This window comes from Cervus canadensis, chromosome 29 (genome assembly GCF_019320065.1).
Source record: "Cervus canadensis isolate Bull #8, Minnesota chromosome 29, ASM1932006v1, whole genome shotgun sequence".
NCBI lineage: Eukaryota > Metazoa > Chordata > Mammalia > Artiodactyla > Cervidae > Cervus > Cervus canadensis.
The window spans coordinates 43,476,971-43,491,673 of NC_057414.1; the positions used below are offsets into that span (position 1 = coordinate 43,476,971).

Genomic DNA, 14,703 nt, shown 5'->3' on the forward strand with positions numbered 1-14,703 from the left:
GTTTGAGCAAACTCAGGGAGATAGTGAAGGACAGGGAGGCCTGGCGTGCTGCAGTCCACAGGGTTGCAAATTAGTCAGACACAACCAAGTGACTGAACAACAACAAATTTCCCCTTTGGTTCCCCATCAGAACTAGGCTGTTCCAAACACAGCTCTACAAATCTCAACTTACTCCTTGGCTTCTTGCTTACTGATATGCCCAGTGACCATATCCTAAGACCCCACTTCTTTAAGTGATGTGTTTGTAAGCGAGCTTTTTAAACATTCTCCAAGGGGCCAACACTCTTAACGAACACAGAAACATAACTAATATATGTTCGGTTGTTAATTGCAATAATGGAAGATATTTGAAATTTTTATTCCTCTTTGCTTTTACAATAGAACCAAAAGAGAGTCAACTTAATAACTTATTTTTCCTGCTGACTTCTGCAAATTAGTTATTTTAACCATATTTTACAAACAATAGTAATATTATAACAGTAATTATGGAGAAGTTAATTGGATAATAGAGCTTTTCCACAATTTAAATGGAAACATATAAGAAACTAGATAATTTCAGCCCCACAACTCAAAATGCTACTGATCAAACCAACCCCACTGTCTGCACTTCATGGTGACCCTAGAGGAGACTAGTAATTTCTGAGACTCCAGGGAAATATTTACATTCAGAAATTCTCCAAGGTATTTGGTAGTTCTCTACAGATTTTACGTTGTACCTTAGCAGCCTGTCTGGGGAATTTATTTCTAAGCAATTTAGGGGAAAAATCATTATGGCTTTTCATGCAGAGAAGCCTCCAGAGGAGGAAAATTCCCTGGAGAGGGTGAAGTCAATAGGAAAGGACTTGTATTTCTCTCCAGGGTCTGCTTCCACCCTCCATTACTCACTGTTAGTGCAGACCATTCTCTCAGGATTACAGGAACCCACGCTGTTTCCTTGGGTCCAGACAACAACAGTAGGGTCATGCACTTCCTCAAAAAGTGGGGCAGGATTTTAGTCACCAAATCCCTTAGAGACTCTGAGTAAGCCCCTCAGTGTCCTGATGCAGACAGAAAATTTGTTCTTAATGATGAAGCTATTGGTGCAGACCCAGCCTCATGCTCCTTAAAACAACCTTGCTAAACTACAGATTTCCTTCAGGATACGGACACAAAACCTACACGCGTGTGTATTTCACCATGCTGTGCTTTACTCAATCTTCAGCCCTTTGGATCTAAACTCAACATGGAGGATCTGTGACAAGCATCTCCCGAACTCCTCTAGGATCATTTGCTCCGCCAGGCACTCGGAGCACTGCTCCTTCTCCGCTTCTTCGCCCTGGGCCAGCAAGCAGGCGCACGTGGCTTCCACCACCTCCCAGGAGATGCACGAGGTCGACCGCCTGTCAGAGCAAACCAGTTGAAGGCCACATTCAGTCACTCCACTGTTTTAAATACCTTTCACAGTCCAGGGGACATGCTTGTTATAGCACTTTAAAGAATGCCACTGGTAAAATCTAATGTTTTCTTAATACTGGAAATGATATGCCCTGTGACCATATAAAGGACTGCTTTTAGAAGAAGAATGCAGAGGACAGATGAGCCTGTCAGCTCCTAGACATCCTTTTCCCTGAAGATTCTAAATTGTCTCAAACGTAGATCCACAAAGGAGCCTGGAGACCTGGGCTGCGGCATCAAGTCTGCAGGCTGGGCAGGGGTTGAAGCAGCAGGAGTCGTAGCTGAGACAAGCCGTGGCCTGGGCTCCTTGCACAGGTCTGTCTGCCTGAGGAAAGCAGCCACAGCACAGCGGGCTCTGGGCGCCGGGCCCTCCTCCCCAGGAGCCCGGTGGCTCTGAGGAGTCGCCTCCTGGGGGGCACACTGTCAGCTCGCCTCTCAGCACCCCCTGGACCCCTGAAGCGGCTCTGAAAGTCAGCTGAACCACGTCATACAGGACCCGTCACTTCCTCACTGGGCTCCAGGGGCAACTGTGACTTAGCTAGATAGTTGCCCAAGTCATGCTCAAACTGAAAAAATTTAGCAAAACTATAGATTATGAAAATATAGATGCTGGGATTGGTTTAAATCTGTCAAGGCAATACACAATGACTTTTGTTGCAGATGAATGAACAGGGCTGGCCTCAGCTTGAGAGTCTTAACATTTTGAGATCAGACTCCCGAGTATGGAGTTCCTGTCACATTCTGTCGGACACTCAGCATCACCATGTTAGGCAATAATGTTTCCACGTGTATTTTCACAGGAGATGCAGCCATGTTTCAGTAAATTTTTACCAATAAAGACCTCTGCAGGTCACAGTGATGAGTGTTTCTGATATCTCTAGCCAACAAAGCATGGATTTGTCTTTTCTACATGTTATCAATTAATTAATGACATCTGGTAGTTTATCATGACATGACCATCCCATCAAACTCAAGGAAATTTTTTAAAATGGATGAATCTAGTCCAATATCTAATAAAATTATCAGTAAACTTTTGAGACTTCCTAGGATTATAATAATTACAAATATTTTTTGTAATTACTACAAAATATAAAAAATGGCCTCAAAAGAATCACATGGGAAGACATCCCCCTAAAGTGGACTCCATAAGCCCTTCAGTGAGGCGTACAGCACACACAGAGCACTTCTCCGCAGTCCCTTCCCGTGTGAAGAGCGGTTCAGGCGTTTGCTGTCTAGAGATCAGGCCTTTGCCACCTGGTCCTGGAGGCCCTCTGCTCTCGTACAAAACAGGGGTGACTCAGACAGTGAGGACTGAAAGGTTGAGCTAAGAGGACAAATAGGACCAAGGGGTTTCGGCAGCAGGGGCACCTCTGGGGTAACACAGTGTGGGATCAAGGGCTGGGCAAGACAGAGAAGCTGCAGCCTCCCTTCCCTGTCCCTCATCTCCTGCCCTCCCGCAGACAAAATTGCTTTCCTTCCAGTGTGGAAACTATTTTAACTCTCCTCTTAAATTTTTTCTTGACCGTGAGGTGAGGCTTTCAGGATCTTAGTTTTCCCGACCAGGGACCGAACCCATGCCTCCTGCAGTGGAAGCGCTTAGTCCTAAGCCCTGTTTCACCAGGAAGTCCCAACTCTCTTCTCAAGTTAACCTTGAATTCCCTTATTAGGAGGCTGAGTTCAGAGTACCTACCTATCTTTTCTGAATTTTGGCGGTCCTGAAAATTTCGTTGGTGACAAATGATGGCCGCCTTCAAATCCTCCAATTTCCATGTAGTTTGGCATGTTCATTAGTGTTTTTCGTTCTGGGCTTTCTTCATAATTTTTGCAACCAATGCATTTGCAAATAGAAGAACACATAATTTTGGCCTGGTAACATAAAATGCTTTAATAAAATCAGCTTGCCCTACAATTCATCAAAAACTGACAAAAACTATTTGGATCTTAAATAATGTTTACATTTGTGTGTGCACACAAGTAGTAGTTGCAACATTCATACCCAGAAAAAAAGGGAGAGGGGAGCAGTGAAGATGGGTGAGTGATGGTGATGTGAAGAGAAAGGCACATTTCCATCCCCGTTGCCGCCACCAGGGGTGAGGGAGGGAGGGGCTCTTGAAGGCAGGTGGGTGGGTGTGGGCATGAGCCCTGAGCAGACAGCCGGGTCTCTCCCTTGCCCAGGGGCCACACAGTGAAGACTCTACCTGACCCTTGTTCTGCAGGAAGCCTGCCCTGGCCGATTCTAGAACTCCAGGAGCCCAGCCACCCTTCTCCTTCAGCACTGAGAGTGTGGTGCTGGCCCTGTGGTTGCAGAGAACGTGCTCATGGGTAAAACATGAAACCCACCCGAGGCCAGGCCTGTGGTGGGCATTCTAGGGGGAGGGCCTTCTTTCTTCCTTATGGGGGGACATTGCTTCTTGTCATATGGTCGTGTGACACTCAGGGTCAGGGGCCAACCCCTTGAGCCAGCCGGACCTGGGGCAGTGGGAAGCCTGGCTCGTTTCTGGCCCCTTCATGGTTTCAGGCCCTGGGGGTTTCCCTCAGGGAAACTCAGACCTGCGTCTAAAGGAGTGTGCTTTCTTTTGCACCTCTGGGAGTTTTGAGCAGGAGGTTTTTCGGAATTTCTAGTCTGCTGTAATATCAGGCGCTGCAGGCCCTCTGCCCGGCTGAGGAAAGCAGGCTGGCACACTGCTTCGGTGCGGCAGCAAGGACACGAAGAGCAGAGACCCCGTGAGGATGTCTGAGAGCAGTCCCCCTGGGGTGAAGCCACTGCCTCCCTGCATCTCCAGCTCTGCAGTATTTTTGCCTCATTTTCAAAATGTGAGCTAGGGGATTGCTAGGTCTGCTGGATCTCCAGAATCAGGAAGACTTTACTGAAGCCTGACCTTCTATGACAATCTTCTAAAAATAAAGTTCACAGGAACATCCCCAAGAGACCTCAAGCAAATCAGAGAGTCTTTGCAGGAGGGGCTTCTTGGCTGCTTCATTGACAGGGCCTGAGGGTTCCCTTCCTCCCTCTTTCTTCCTTTCCCTTCAACACAAAGAAAGACAGAGAGAGACAGAAAACGGAGGTGAGTGAGGGGTGAACCTAAAGGAGAAAACCAGTCCCTCTACTGCCTTTAAATCTTTTGAGGGAGAAAACAAAGCTCTGTCTGAGAACTGGTCAGCATCTCTCCAGCAGCAAAGGCAACTGTGCATTCTGGTCTCTGTCCACTCAGAAGTTGCCCCCTCAAAGCACCCAGGGGAAGGCTCGTCTGGGGACAAGGCTGCCCTCACTGCCCCTCCCAGAGCATCTCTGCTCTGCTCAGCAGGGCAGAAGCCCACCTCTGGGAGCCAACAGACTGCTGGCCCCCGAGGGTGGCTCCAGCATCAGATCAGCAGCCGTAGAGCAGGCAAGGCTGTGGCACTGGGCACCCTCCCAGGACACTTGGGGTGAGCTCAGTGGGGACAACATGCTCCCAAAGGAGCCCTTGCTTCATAAAGTGAAATTTATATTTGAGACATTAAGGTAGATTGATGAGTGTTCTTTAGAAGCCCTGGAAGGAAGAAAGTTAAATTCTTAATTAAATTTTTAACCACAAAGTTACTTAGCCCATTTACCTGGCTTTTAAAAATAATGCTTGGCAATTGTTGACTGACCTCATAGCACTCACAGTAGTTCTTAAGGCAGCCCGACCTCTTGCAATTACATCCTTTGTTATGTCGAGGTTTCACATCACCCAGTTTTCCTTTCCCAATTTTTGGTTGGAAAGCTTCTGGATTTCTATCAAGACATGCCTAAGACAGAAAATGCAAAACTCCATCAAGATATATTTTACTACTTAAAACAATGCTTAGTGCCAGGTATCTGGCTTGCCATAACTGGGTCTAACTGTTACTTTAGAAGTGGCCATAACGAGCAGCGGGCCTCTACCCCTGTTCTGTTCCATTTTCACTCACTTGAATACTTAAAGGTGGAATAGTGGATGGTAAAGATGCAAAGAAAATCATGGTGTCCACGTGAACACAGCTCCTTCCCGGCTCCTGTGTGCATTGCTTCGGGAGATGTTAATAGCTGGGATCACGGCACTCTGCTACCAGATGGCATTTATTAACATGCACCGTGTTCCAGGGATCTTCTGTGCAATGTGTGCGCTCTCTCACTGAACCCTCACACAACCCTGTGGGGCAAACACCGCCCCTCCTCCTGGGGCCTGATGGGTGAAGAAGCTGAGGCGCCGAGGGGTCAGAAGATTGTGGCCCAGGGATGGCATCTGGTCTCCGAGTTCACAGCCAGCCCCAGGTCTCAACCACCTCTCTAACAAGATGACACTCTGCTCTTTATTAAGCTGAGTTGGGGCAATATGGACATCACAGCAGCAGCCTCATGCTTCCTCTCCCCTCACCATGAGCAGGGAGACCCTTCTGACACCAGAGCCTGGCTCTGCAGAAGGGCCTTTGCAGTGAGGATGCTTTGGTGTGTGTTCTAGTTTTTAGTGAAGCAGAAGGGATGGTGGAATATGTTGAATTTGGGCATTTGTGACCCCTGTGTGACCCCCACCCAGGCCAGCTCAGAGGATAGTCCAGCTCCCCATCCGAGGTCCCTCATGTCTCCTCCCCATCAACACACCCCCAGTGGGAACCTGTCTTCTGACTTAGGCTGCTTTAATTTTGCTGTTCTGGAACTTCAGCTGAGTGGAACCACTCTGCATGTGCTCTTGTTCATCTGACTTCTTCCATCAGTGCAGTGTCTATGAGGCTCTCCAGGCTGCGGCACGGATCTGGAGGTCTTTCTTTTCCATGATGTGTGGAGAAGAATTATACTATATACTGCAGGCCTATCCAGCCTACCACAGAGAGGCACACGGCTTGCTTCCAGTTTGGGGCTATTAAGAACACAGCTGCTGTGAACATTTTTGTACAAGTCCCTGGTGGACATGTACACGCATTTCTAGGGGTTGTATTTTCAGGAATGAAACTGCCAGGCCACAGCACACACAGAGGTTTAGCTTTAGTAACTATTACCAAACAATTTTCCAAAGTGCTTGCACCAATTTACATTGCTAGCAGCTTTCCATAATTTTTAAATAAAACTTTTTATACTTTTAATTGAAGATAGTTTTCTTTACCAGAACTTTTAATACTTTTCATTGCAGATAGTGTATTTTCTTTAAAAAAAATACAACAACGTTGAACTTCAGATGAATCACTATTTTTTTCTGTCCTGTGGATCTGCCTGTGTCAAAACTGATTTTCAATTGGTTTATCTATAAATCGAGGCAAATTAAATTATTTTAGAAAAAACCAGACGGACCATGGCACAGAATGAGAGCCTGAGGCCAGGTCTCTGGTGAGTGAGGGGCGCCAAGACGCAGCCTGGGTGGGGGGCTGTGCTCCCTTCCCGGTGGTCCTTCATCACCGGGCGGGGGGGGGGGGCGGGGGGGGCGGTTAACCTTGCTTCTGCATTTAGTCTTTAGCAGGTGGCCTGAGGGGCTCTCCAAGGTGCTGTTCACCTCTAGATTCTCCCTTCGCCCGAAAGCCAAGAAGAATAAAAATCAGCCAAAACTAACAACGGCTGAGAGCTTTCATCAAGGTTTCTTCACACAGTGAACCATCTATACCTTTTCAGATTATACCCTTTGAACTTAGGTTTATCTGCTACAGAACACAATCTAAATTTCTAAACCCCAAATTAAGACAAAATGGATATCTGTATGTCCTTAAACCGGAAACTTCTGGGACCCTGCTGCCCCTCTAAGCCTCCTGATACCAGTGGAGAATAAAGGTCTTCCTCTGGCTGCCACTCTCGCAGCAGCTTCTGGTCATGGCCAGGGCCCCACCTTCATGAATAGAGTCCTATTTAGTGTATACTCTTCAACACTTTTGGGTTTCCCCAATATTGAAATTAGAAACCTGTAGAGATTGTTTTGTGAATATTCCTGGAACTTTTAAATGCATTTTTTAAAATTGGAGTCTAAGTGCTTTACAACGTTGTGTTAGTTTCTGCTGCACGACACAGTGACTCAGCTGTGTGCATAACATGTCCCCTCCCTCCCGGGCCTCCCTCCCGCTCCCTCTCCCCACCCCACCCTTCTAGGCCATCACAGAACACAAAGCTGAGCTCCTTGTGCTGTACGGAAAGTCCCCACTAGCCATGTGTTCTACGCATGGCAGTGTATATACGTCGATCCTAATCTCTGTTTGTCCCGCCCTCCCCTTCCCGAACCGCCCATGTCCACATGTCCATTCCCTACATCTGCATCTCTATTCTGGTTCTGCAAATAGGTTCATCTGTACCATTTTTCTAGATTCCACATATATGTGTCAACATGAGTGTATTTAAAGGAAATTTTTACCTTAATGGCCTTAAACCGTTCGATTTCATGACGTAAATTGTTGCAACAATTATTACAATTGCAGTTGTTGCAAAAGTCCCCGCTAGCAAAGCAATCACAGTACCTGTGGATAAAACAACACAGCGTGTCAAAGCCACCCAGTGAGGAGATGAAGACAAGCGTGCATATACCTACAGAGAGAGGGCTGGCCGGCACGCTGGGTCAAACACGACCTTTAGTTACCTGATTCTTCTCTTTCTGTGTAAATAGATCCACTGGGATGACGTTCTCCAGTGACCAACACAGAAGAGAGACAGACTAGGGAAAATCATTGGTTTCATAACACGGCAGTTGGCAGAATAAATAATTTCCCAGTCAATGTCCATGGGCATCCATTACCTCCTTCCCCTAATGCCCACCACCCTTGTTCCAGGACAGCTGTAAGCTGGTGAGCACAGAGCCATTTTCCCATCAACCATCCCAACCCAGCCAACACCACAGAATCCAGTTTACTTCTCAGCCGACCTGCCTGTGAGAAAAGCCTAAGGGACCTAGAGGCGGCCCCAGGCTCTGTCATACTCTCACTCCACGTCAGCGTGTGGAGGCGGGAGACACGACTGGGGCGGAGACACACGTGAGTGCTGCCACACGTGATAACCAGGTCTTCCACGTGCTCAGAATCCACAAAATAGCAGGCTGAGTAGACCTGTCTGAGCATCTACCTCCCACCCTGAGGCCCTGGAGTCAGACAGGCAGTACCCTGTGGCTCAAGGGCAGTGGCCAGCACCTTCTCTGCTGTGTCATCCTTGAAGAACTCTCAGTGTTGATGACCATGAACTGCTTCACATGCTCCTGGAGGAGCTTCCTCTCGTGCCGCACGACCGAGGCATTTATAGGCCTGAGGTTTTTCAGTATGAAGAGGGACAAGACACTTTCCTCAAATCATGTAAGAATTCAGTGTCTGGTCAAAGACTCCTAACAACCTACCTGTAATCTGCACCCCTGAGAGGCTTTGGGAGGCTTATCAGCCACCCCACGGCTTCAGCTTGTGACTAGAGAGGACCCATAGTGTTCTCTTCCTGAGCGCAGTTCATGGAAAAGAGCTTCGTATGCAGATTTAATATCAGCTCTGCTACTAGTTTCCCATGTTACCTGATCCAAGTTATTTATGTCAGCGTCTAGAGCCAGGACATGGGGATTCTGCCACTTGACTGCCTGGTCTCACAGAGTTGCTGAGGGAAGGCCTGAAGCCCTGGTGTGCTTCCTCCGACAAAGTGCTGCATGAAGGCAGGAGGGCCTCTGCGTCTGGCTATGTGGTGGACTAGATGCTTGCAGAAACCTTCCTGTTATAGAATTCCTAAGTACAATTATTTTAACATTTATTATTTTAATATTTTAAATAATGTGTCAAAATTCATGCCAAACAAAGAAGAGAGTAAAGGAGATTGTCGGATGTGAAAAGAAACTATGAGTCCAGAGGGGTGAATTTTGTAGCTGCCAAGTGTTGTCCTGGGCCCTCTGCTGGTCCCTAGTGACCTGGAGCTTGGGTTCAAATTGGCCACTCCTGCAGGAGACAGCGTCTGAGCTACAGAAGGTGGGAGTTGGATCAAAAGACCCCTTATAAAGTGTGAGTCCTTGAAAGGCAACCTTCCCACAAATCTACTTCATGGAGATTTCAGAGCACAGGGACCAAAAAGAAGATCCCAGAAGGTTCTGGAAAGAATAATACAGGTTTCATACAAAGGGTGAGAAAAAATTTCATAACAACACCAGAAACTAGAAGAAAATGCAGCAAAGCCTTCCAAATCCTAAAGGAAAACTTAATTAGTTGAAGTTGAAAATCCTACCACCCATCCAAAGTGATCATCTTAGTGTGAGGAGAGACATGACACTTTCAGACAAGCACAGTCTGAAAAGACTCTCTCCCAGCACTCTTGGTTGAGAAGCTGCTGGAGGACATGCTGCCTGAAAACAATGCAGTGAATCAAGAATGAGGAAGATAATGCTATCCAGGAGCCAGGGGGTCAGATATGTGGAAGAAGCAAAGGAAGCCCTGGGACCGATGCTGGAAGGAGGGTCCACAAGGAGAACTGTACCTAGGGCTGGAACCAGCCCCTCAGGAACAGGACCTTGACGGCCGCAGGAAAGGCTTCCTCCAGACCAGGTCACCGCATACCTGTGTGCTCGCACATGTTGAGAAAGCACTTACGCAAGCAGAGGAGAGTGAAGGGTTAAGTTAGTGTTAGGTGCATTTAAAAGCTAAGTGTTAACGGGAGGGAGAAGAGAAAGAAGTTGAGGAAGAACGTTAATCAAGCCTCAGACATGTTTTCATAGTCATAAAAACACTACTGATCTAACAAAGTACATCTGATTTCTGGGAACAGGCCACGTGCATGTTGGGAGGGGGTTAGGTGTGAGTACGAAGAGGAAACAACTAAATCCACATCTTTCATGGCACAAAAACAAGAGATCATGCCAAAACTGAAAAGTCAAGAAGCAGCAATACAGGCAAGTTATTTAGATTTATGGAGGCAAATACTAAAAGATTTGGTTAAGGGCTGAAAGCGTCTGGAGATCGGAAAATAAGGAAAAATTATCAGGAACTACATTTTTTGTCATAAACCTTGTATAATTATTAGACTTTTTTTTTTTTTTTTTTTGACTGAGCCACACAGCTTTCAGGATCTTCCCTGACCAGGGCTCAAACCCAGGCCCTCAGCAGTGCCAATGCAGCGTCTTGATCACTGGACAGTCAGGGAATTCCCCATTTGGCTCTTTAAACTATGTACATATGACCTGGATAAAAGCAATAATTAAAAGTCAGAAAGGATAAACTGAAAGATAAAGAGTTAGATCCAGATTCAGCATAAAATGACAAGTTAGAAACATGGGAGAGATGAATAGAAATGGTCCTTAGTTAGGGGGTCATGTGTATCTGATAAGCATTACAGGACAGAAAAGAGAAACAGAAGAGAGCTATTCTTGGAGTGAGGATACCTGTGTTTCCCAGTTGTGGGTCCTCAGATTTCAGAAAACTAATGAACCTCAAAAAAGCAAATAAAAGGAAAAATCAAAGATGAAAAGAAAATTGTAAAAACACCAGAGAGAAAAGACATTACCTAGACTGACCACTGACTGTGTTAGAAATAATGGAAAACAGTAGAACAATATTTTTATAGCGTGGAGAGGAAAAACTGACAATCTAGAATTTTATACCTAGTCAAGCTATGTCTAGTCACTGAGATCCAAGCTAGGAACACTTCTTTTACTGCTCTACACACTTTGCTGGGTGATTTTATTTACTGGCTACTTTTTAAAACTTTGGGCTTCCCTGGTAGCTCAGTTGGTAAAGAATCCACCCGCTATGCAGGAGACCCCAGTTCGATTCCTGGTACAGGAAGGTCCACTAGAGAAGGGATAGGCTACCCACTCCAGTATACTTGGGCTTCCCTGTGACTCAGCTGGTAAAGAATCCACCTGCAATGCGGGAGACCTGGGTTCCATCCCTGGCTTGGGAAGATCCCCTGGAAAAGAGAACAGCTACCCACTACTGGCCTGGAGAATAGGCCTGCAAAGAGTCGGACACGACTGAGTGACTTTCACCTTCTTTTTAAAAAACTTTATGTAGAATATTTGTAGATCTGTGTCACCAAAATCTCATTGTCTTCTTTCCCAAACATCAGGAAAGGGTTTCCTCACTTGCTGCTCATCCTTCCTCATCCCCATTCATTCTTTAACCTACGGCTCTTGGACCATCTTCCTGCCTCCCTCTAACTCTCAAAGGTGGTCAACAGCCTCCTTAACCAGAAAATGCAAGGACCTCTGCACTGCATTTACCTCACAGCAGTGTGTGACACTATTAGCCTCCAGAACAATTTCCCTACTGTCTATCAGACGTTTCCACCTTCAACCTAGGGTGTCTACACCTTAACTCCTGACCCTCACCTTCAGTCTTCACCCCGCTCTCGCTGTAGTCTCGCTGCATTTGTGGTGTCATCACCCACCCAGTGACATGACCCTGAGTCTTGTCTGATGACTACCTTTCTCTCTTTTCTCATATCCAAGAGGTTACCAAGTCTTCTGATTCTGGCTCAGAAATGTCTTTGCTAATTGTATTCTTGATACAAGAAAATAACATTTGTTGTAGTTTTTTAGAATATAAATAAAAAGAAAAAATTAAAATAATTCAGAATCCTGCTCCCTAGAGATGGCCATTTGGTGAATATATTTCAGAGTTTTTCTGTAAAACTATGCAAGCAAGCAAGCAAGCAAAGTCACCCAGTTGTGTCCGACTCTTTGCAACCCCATGGGCTGTGGCCTACCAGGCTCCTCCGTCCATGGGATTTTCCAGGCAAGGGTACTGGAGTGGGTTGCCATTTCCTTCTCCAGGGGATCTTCCTGACCCAGGGATTGAACCCAGGTCTCCTGCACTGCGGACAGACGCTTTACCCTCTGAGCCACCAGGGAATATTGCAAAACTATGCATGTTATCAATAACTACATGCTGCTTGGTTACATATAATACATAAATAAAAACAAGACATATTCTATACAGTTTTAATGTGATTCTACTATGTATCAAAGTCAGTAATCAATATGACAGCTTGCTTTTATTACTTATCAATATGAGAGTTAATATTACATGTAAATAGATTCATGCCACTGTAATGACTACACTGTATCCCACTCTATAGTAACATCACTATAGAGTGATTAATAATTCCCCTTAAACTGAACATTCAGATTATTTTGTAAATTTTGGTATAAAGAACAATACTATGCAAATGGCACTGGGCTCCTTTCTGTCCCCAGAACCCTGTGCCCTCTCTCTCTTGCCACATGGCCTTTGTACCTGCTATTTCTTCTGCCTAGAATGCTCTTATTGACCCGCTTTGAATCCACCTCTGCCTCACTAACTCCTGATTAACTCCTCCTCATCCAAAACCCCTTCCTTCCTCAGGAAAACCTTCCCGGGTGTCGTACGTGGTCATCCCCCCACGACCCTCTGCCCATTGCTGCTGCTTTGCCACACATCCACCATGACCTCTGCGTATGTGACTGCTCTATTCACGTCTGTCTCCCCAGCCAGACTGTGAGTGTTGAGAGGGCAGGGACCATAACTTATCTTGTTAATTTCTGTTTTCTTTATCCCTGAAATCATAGGAATCAAAAATATTTGTGGAATGGATAAATAAGAGTGAAAAATGTATATGTATTTTTATATACAGTTTGAAATGTCTCTTAAATCTGTGGGTTTTTCCTCATCCTGATCTCTGCCCTAGTTCAGGTCATCATCATTTTTGTCTATGCTGTTGTGATAGTCTCCTAGCCTTCAACTTCCTCCACTTTGGCAATAGTTTTTTAAAACATATTATCAGGCAAAAGGAAGCAAGGAAAAAACAGTAATCAGAAAACACAAAAGTGGTATTCTGTATTTCTGGTGGGAATACAAAATGGTATAGTCACTGTGAAAACCAATAATGTGTTTCCTCAAAAAGTTAAATAAAAAATTACCATATAATTCAGCAATTCCACTTCTAGGTATATACCCAAAAGAAATGAAAGCAAGAACTCAGACAGACACTTGCACACCCACGTTCATGGCTGCATTATGCACAATAGTCAAAGGTAGAAACAGCCCAAGTGTCTATCAACAGATGATGGACAAACAATCAGTGGATAAACAAATGTGGTCTATGATACAGTGGGATATTAATCAACCTGGAAAAGAATAAAGTACTAATACATGCTACAACATGGATGAACCCTGGAAATATCATGTTAGTGAAAAAAGCCAGACACAAAAGCACAATACTGTATGAATCCACCTATATGAGGTGCCTAGAACAGGAAAACTAAGAGACAGAAGGTAGAACAGAGGTTTGCCAGGGGTTGGGGGTAACAGAATCCTGTTTAATGGGTACAGACTTTCTATCTGAGATGACAAAAGGGTTCCAGAAACAGGTAATGGTGATGGTTGCACAACATCATGAGTACAATTAATGCCACTGAATTGTGTATTTTAAAATAGTAAATTTTATGTTTTGCATATTTTACCATGATTTAAAAAAAGCAAGTTGCAGATTGCACATATGAAATGCTGCCATTTGGGGAAAGAAAAGAACTTAAATAAATTTTACTTATTTGTGATACAAATAAGTCCACATATGTCAATAATGAGACAAAGAATGCAAATAGATTTTAAAGTCTATTGAAACATGGATTATTAGACTTGCTTTTTAAAAACCCAACTACAGGCCTTCTCTGGCAGTCCAGTGGCTGGGATTCTGTACTTCCACTGCAGGAGGGTTCGAACCCTGGTCAAACCCTGGTCACTGGGGGGTTTGAACCCTGGTCACTGCGTGGCATAGTCAAAAGAATAATAGTAATACAATAAGTAAATAAAACAAAATAAAAACCCAACTATATTTAGATGACAGAAGACACACCTAAAACTCTACCACACAAAGTAGGGACATAGAAGGATGTTAGGAGCACAGCTTGCTACTACTAACCAAAGAAAATACGGTGTAGTAGCAGTAATATAAAAAAAGAATATAAAGGCAAAAAGCACTAGGATTCAGAGTCACATTTAACAGTTGATGGAATAATTCACAAAAAAGATACAACAATCATGAATTTGTACACCTTTCACTATAGACTCAAAGTACATAAACCAAAATGGAATTATAAGGAAAAATAAGCAAATTCACAATCATAATGAGACGTGTTAATGCACTTTTATCAAAAACAGATAAATCACACAAAATTTAATAAGCATTTAGCAGATTTAAAAAAAAAACTAACAAACTTGAACTAGTGGATAGTAAATGCATCTAACAAATAGAGAATATACATTTTAAAGTTAATATAGAATATATTAAAAATTGACCAAACATTGTCAGAAGGCAATCTTCATTAATTTCAAAGCATTGCTATCATACAAACCATATTATCTCAC

General features: G+C 44.6%; 1 protein-coding gene across 1 annotated transcript in view; it reads right to left on the minus strand.

Moving 5' to 3' along the window:
• Nucleotides 1-587: 587 nt before the first annotated feature.
• Nucleotides 588-14,703, minus strand: part of TESMIN (testis expressed metallothionein like protein) — a 40,185-nt gene continuing 26,069 nt past the window's right edge. Inside the window, exons 7-10 of the mRNA XM_043452370.1 lie at nt 7,764-7,866; nt 5,068-5,205; nt 3,125-3,300; nt 588-1,379 (exon numbers count right to left, since the gene is read on the minus strand). Of these exons, the coding sequence (XP_043308305.1) occupies nt 1,187-1,379; nt 3,125-3,300; nt 5,068-5,205; nt 7,764-7,866 (610 nt within the window). The 3' untranslated portion in view covers nt 588-1,186. The remainder of the gene's footprint in view (nt 1,380-3,124; nt 3,301-5,067; nt 5,206-7,763; nt 7,867-14,703) is intronic.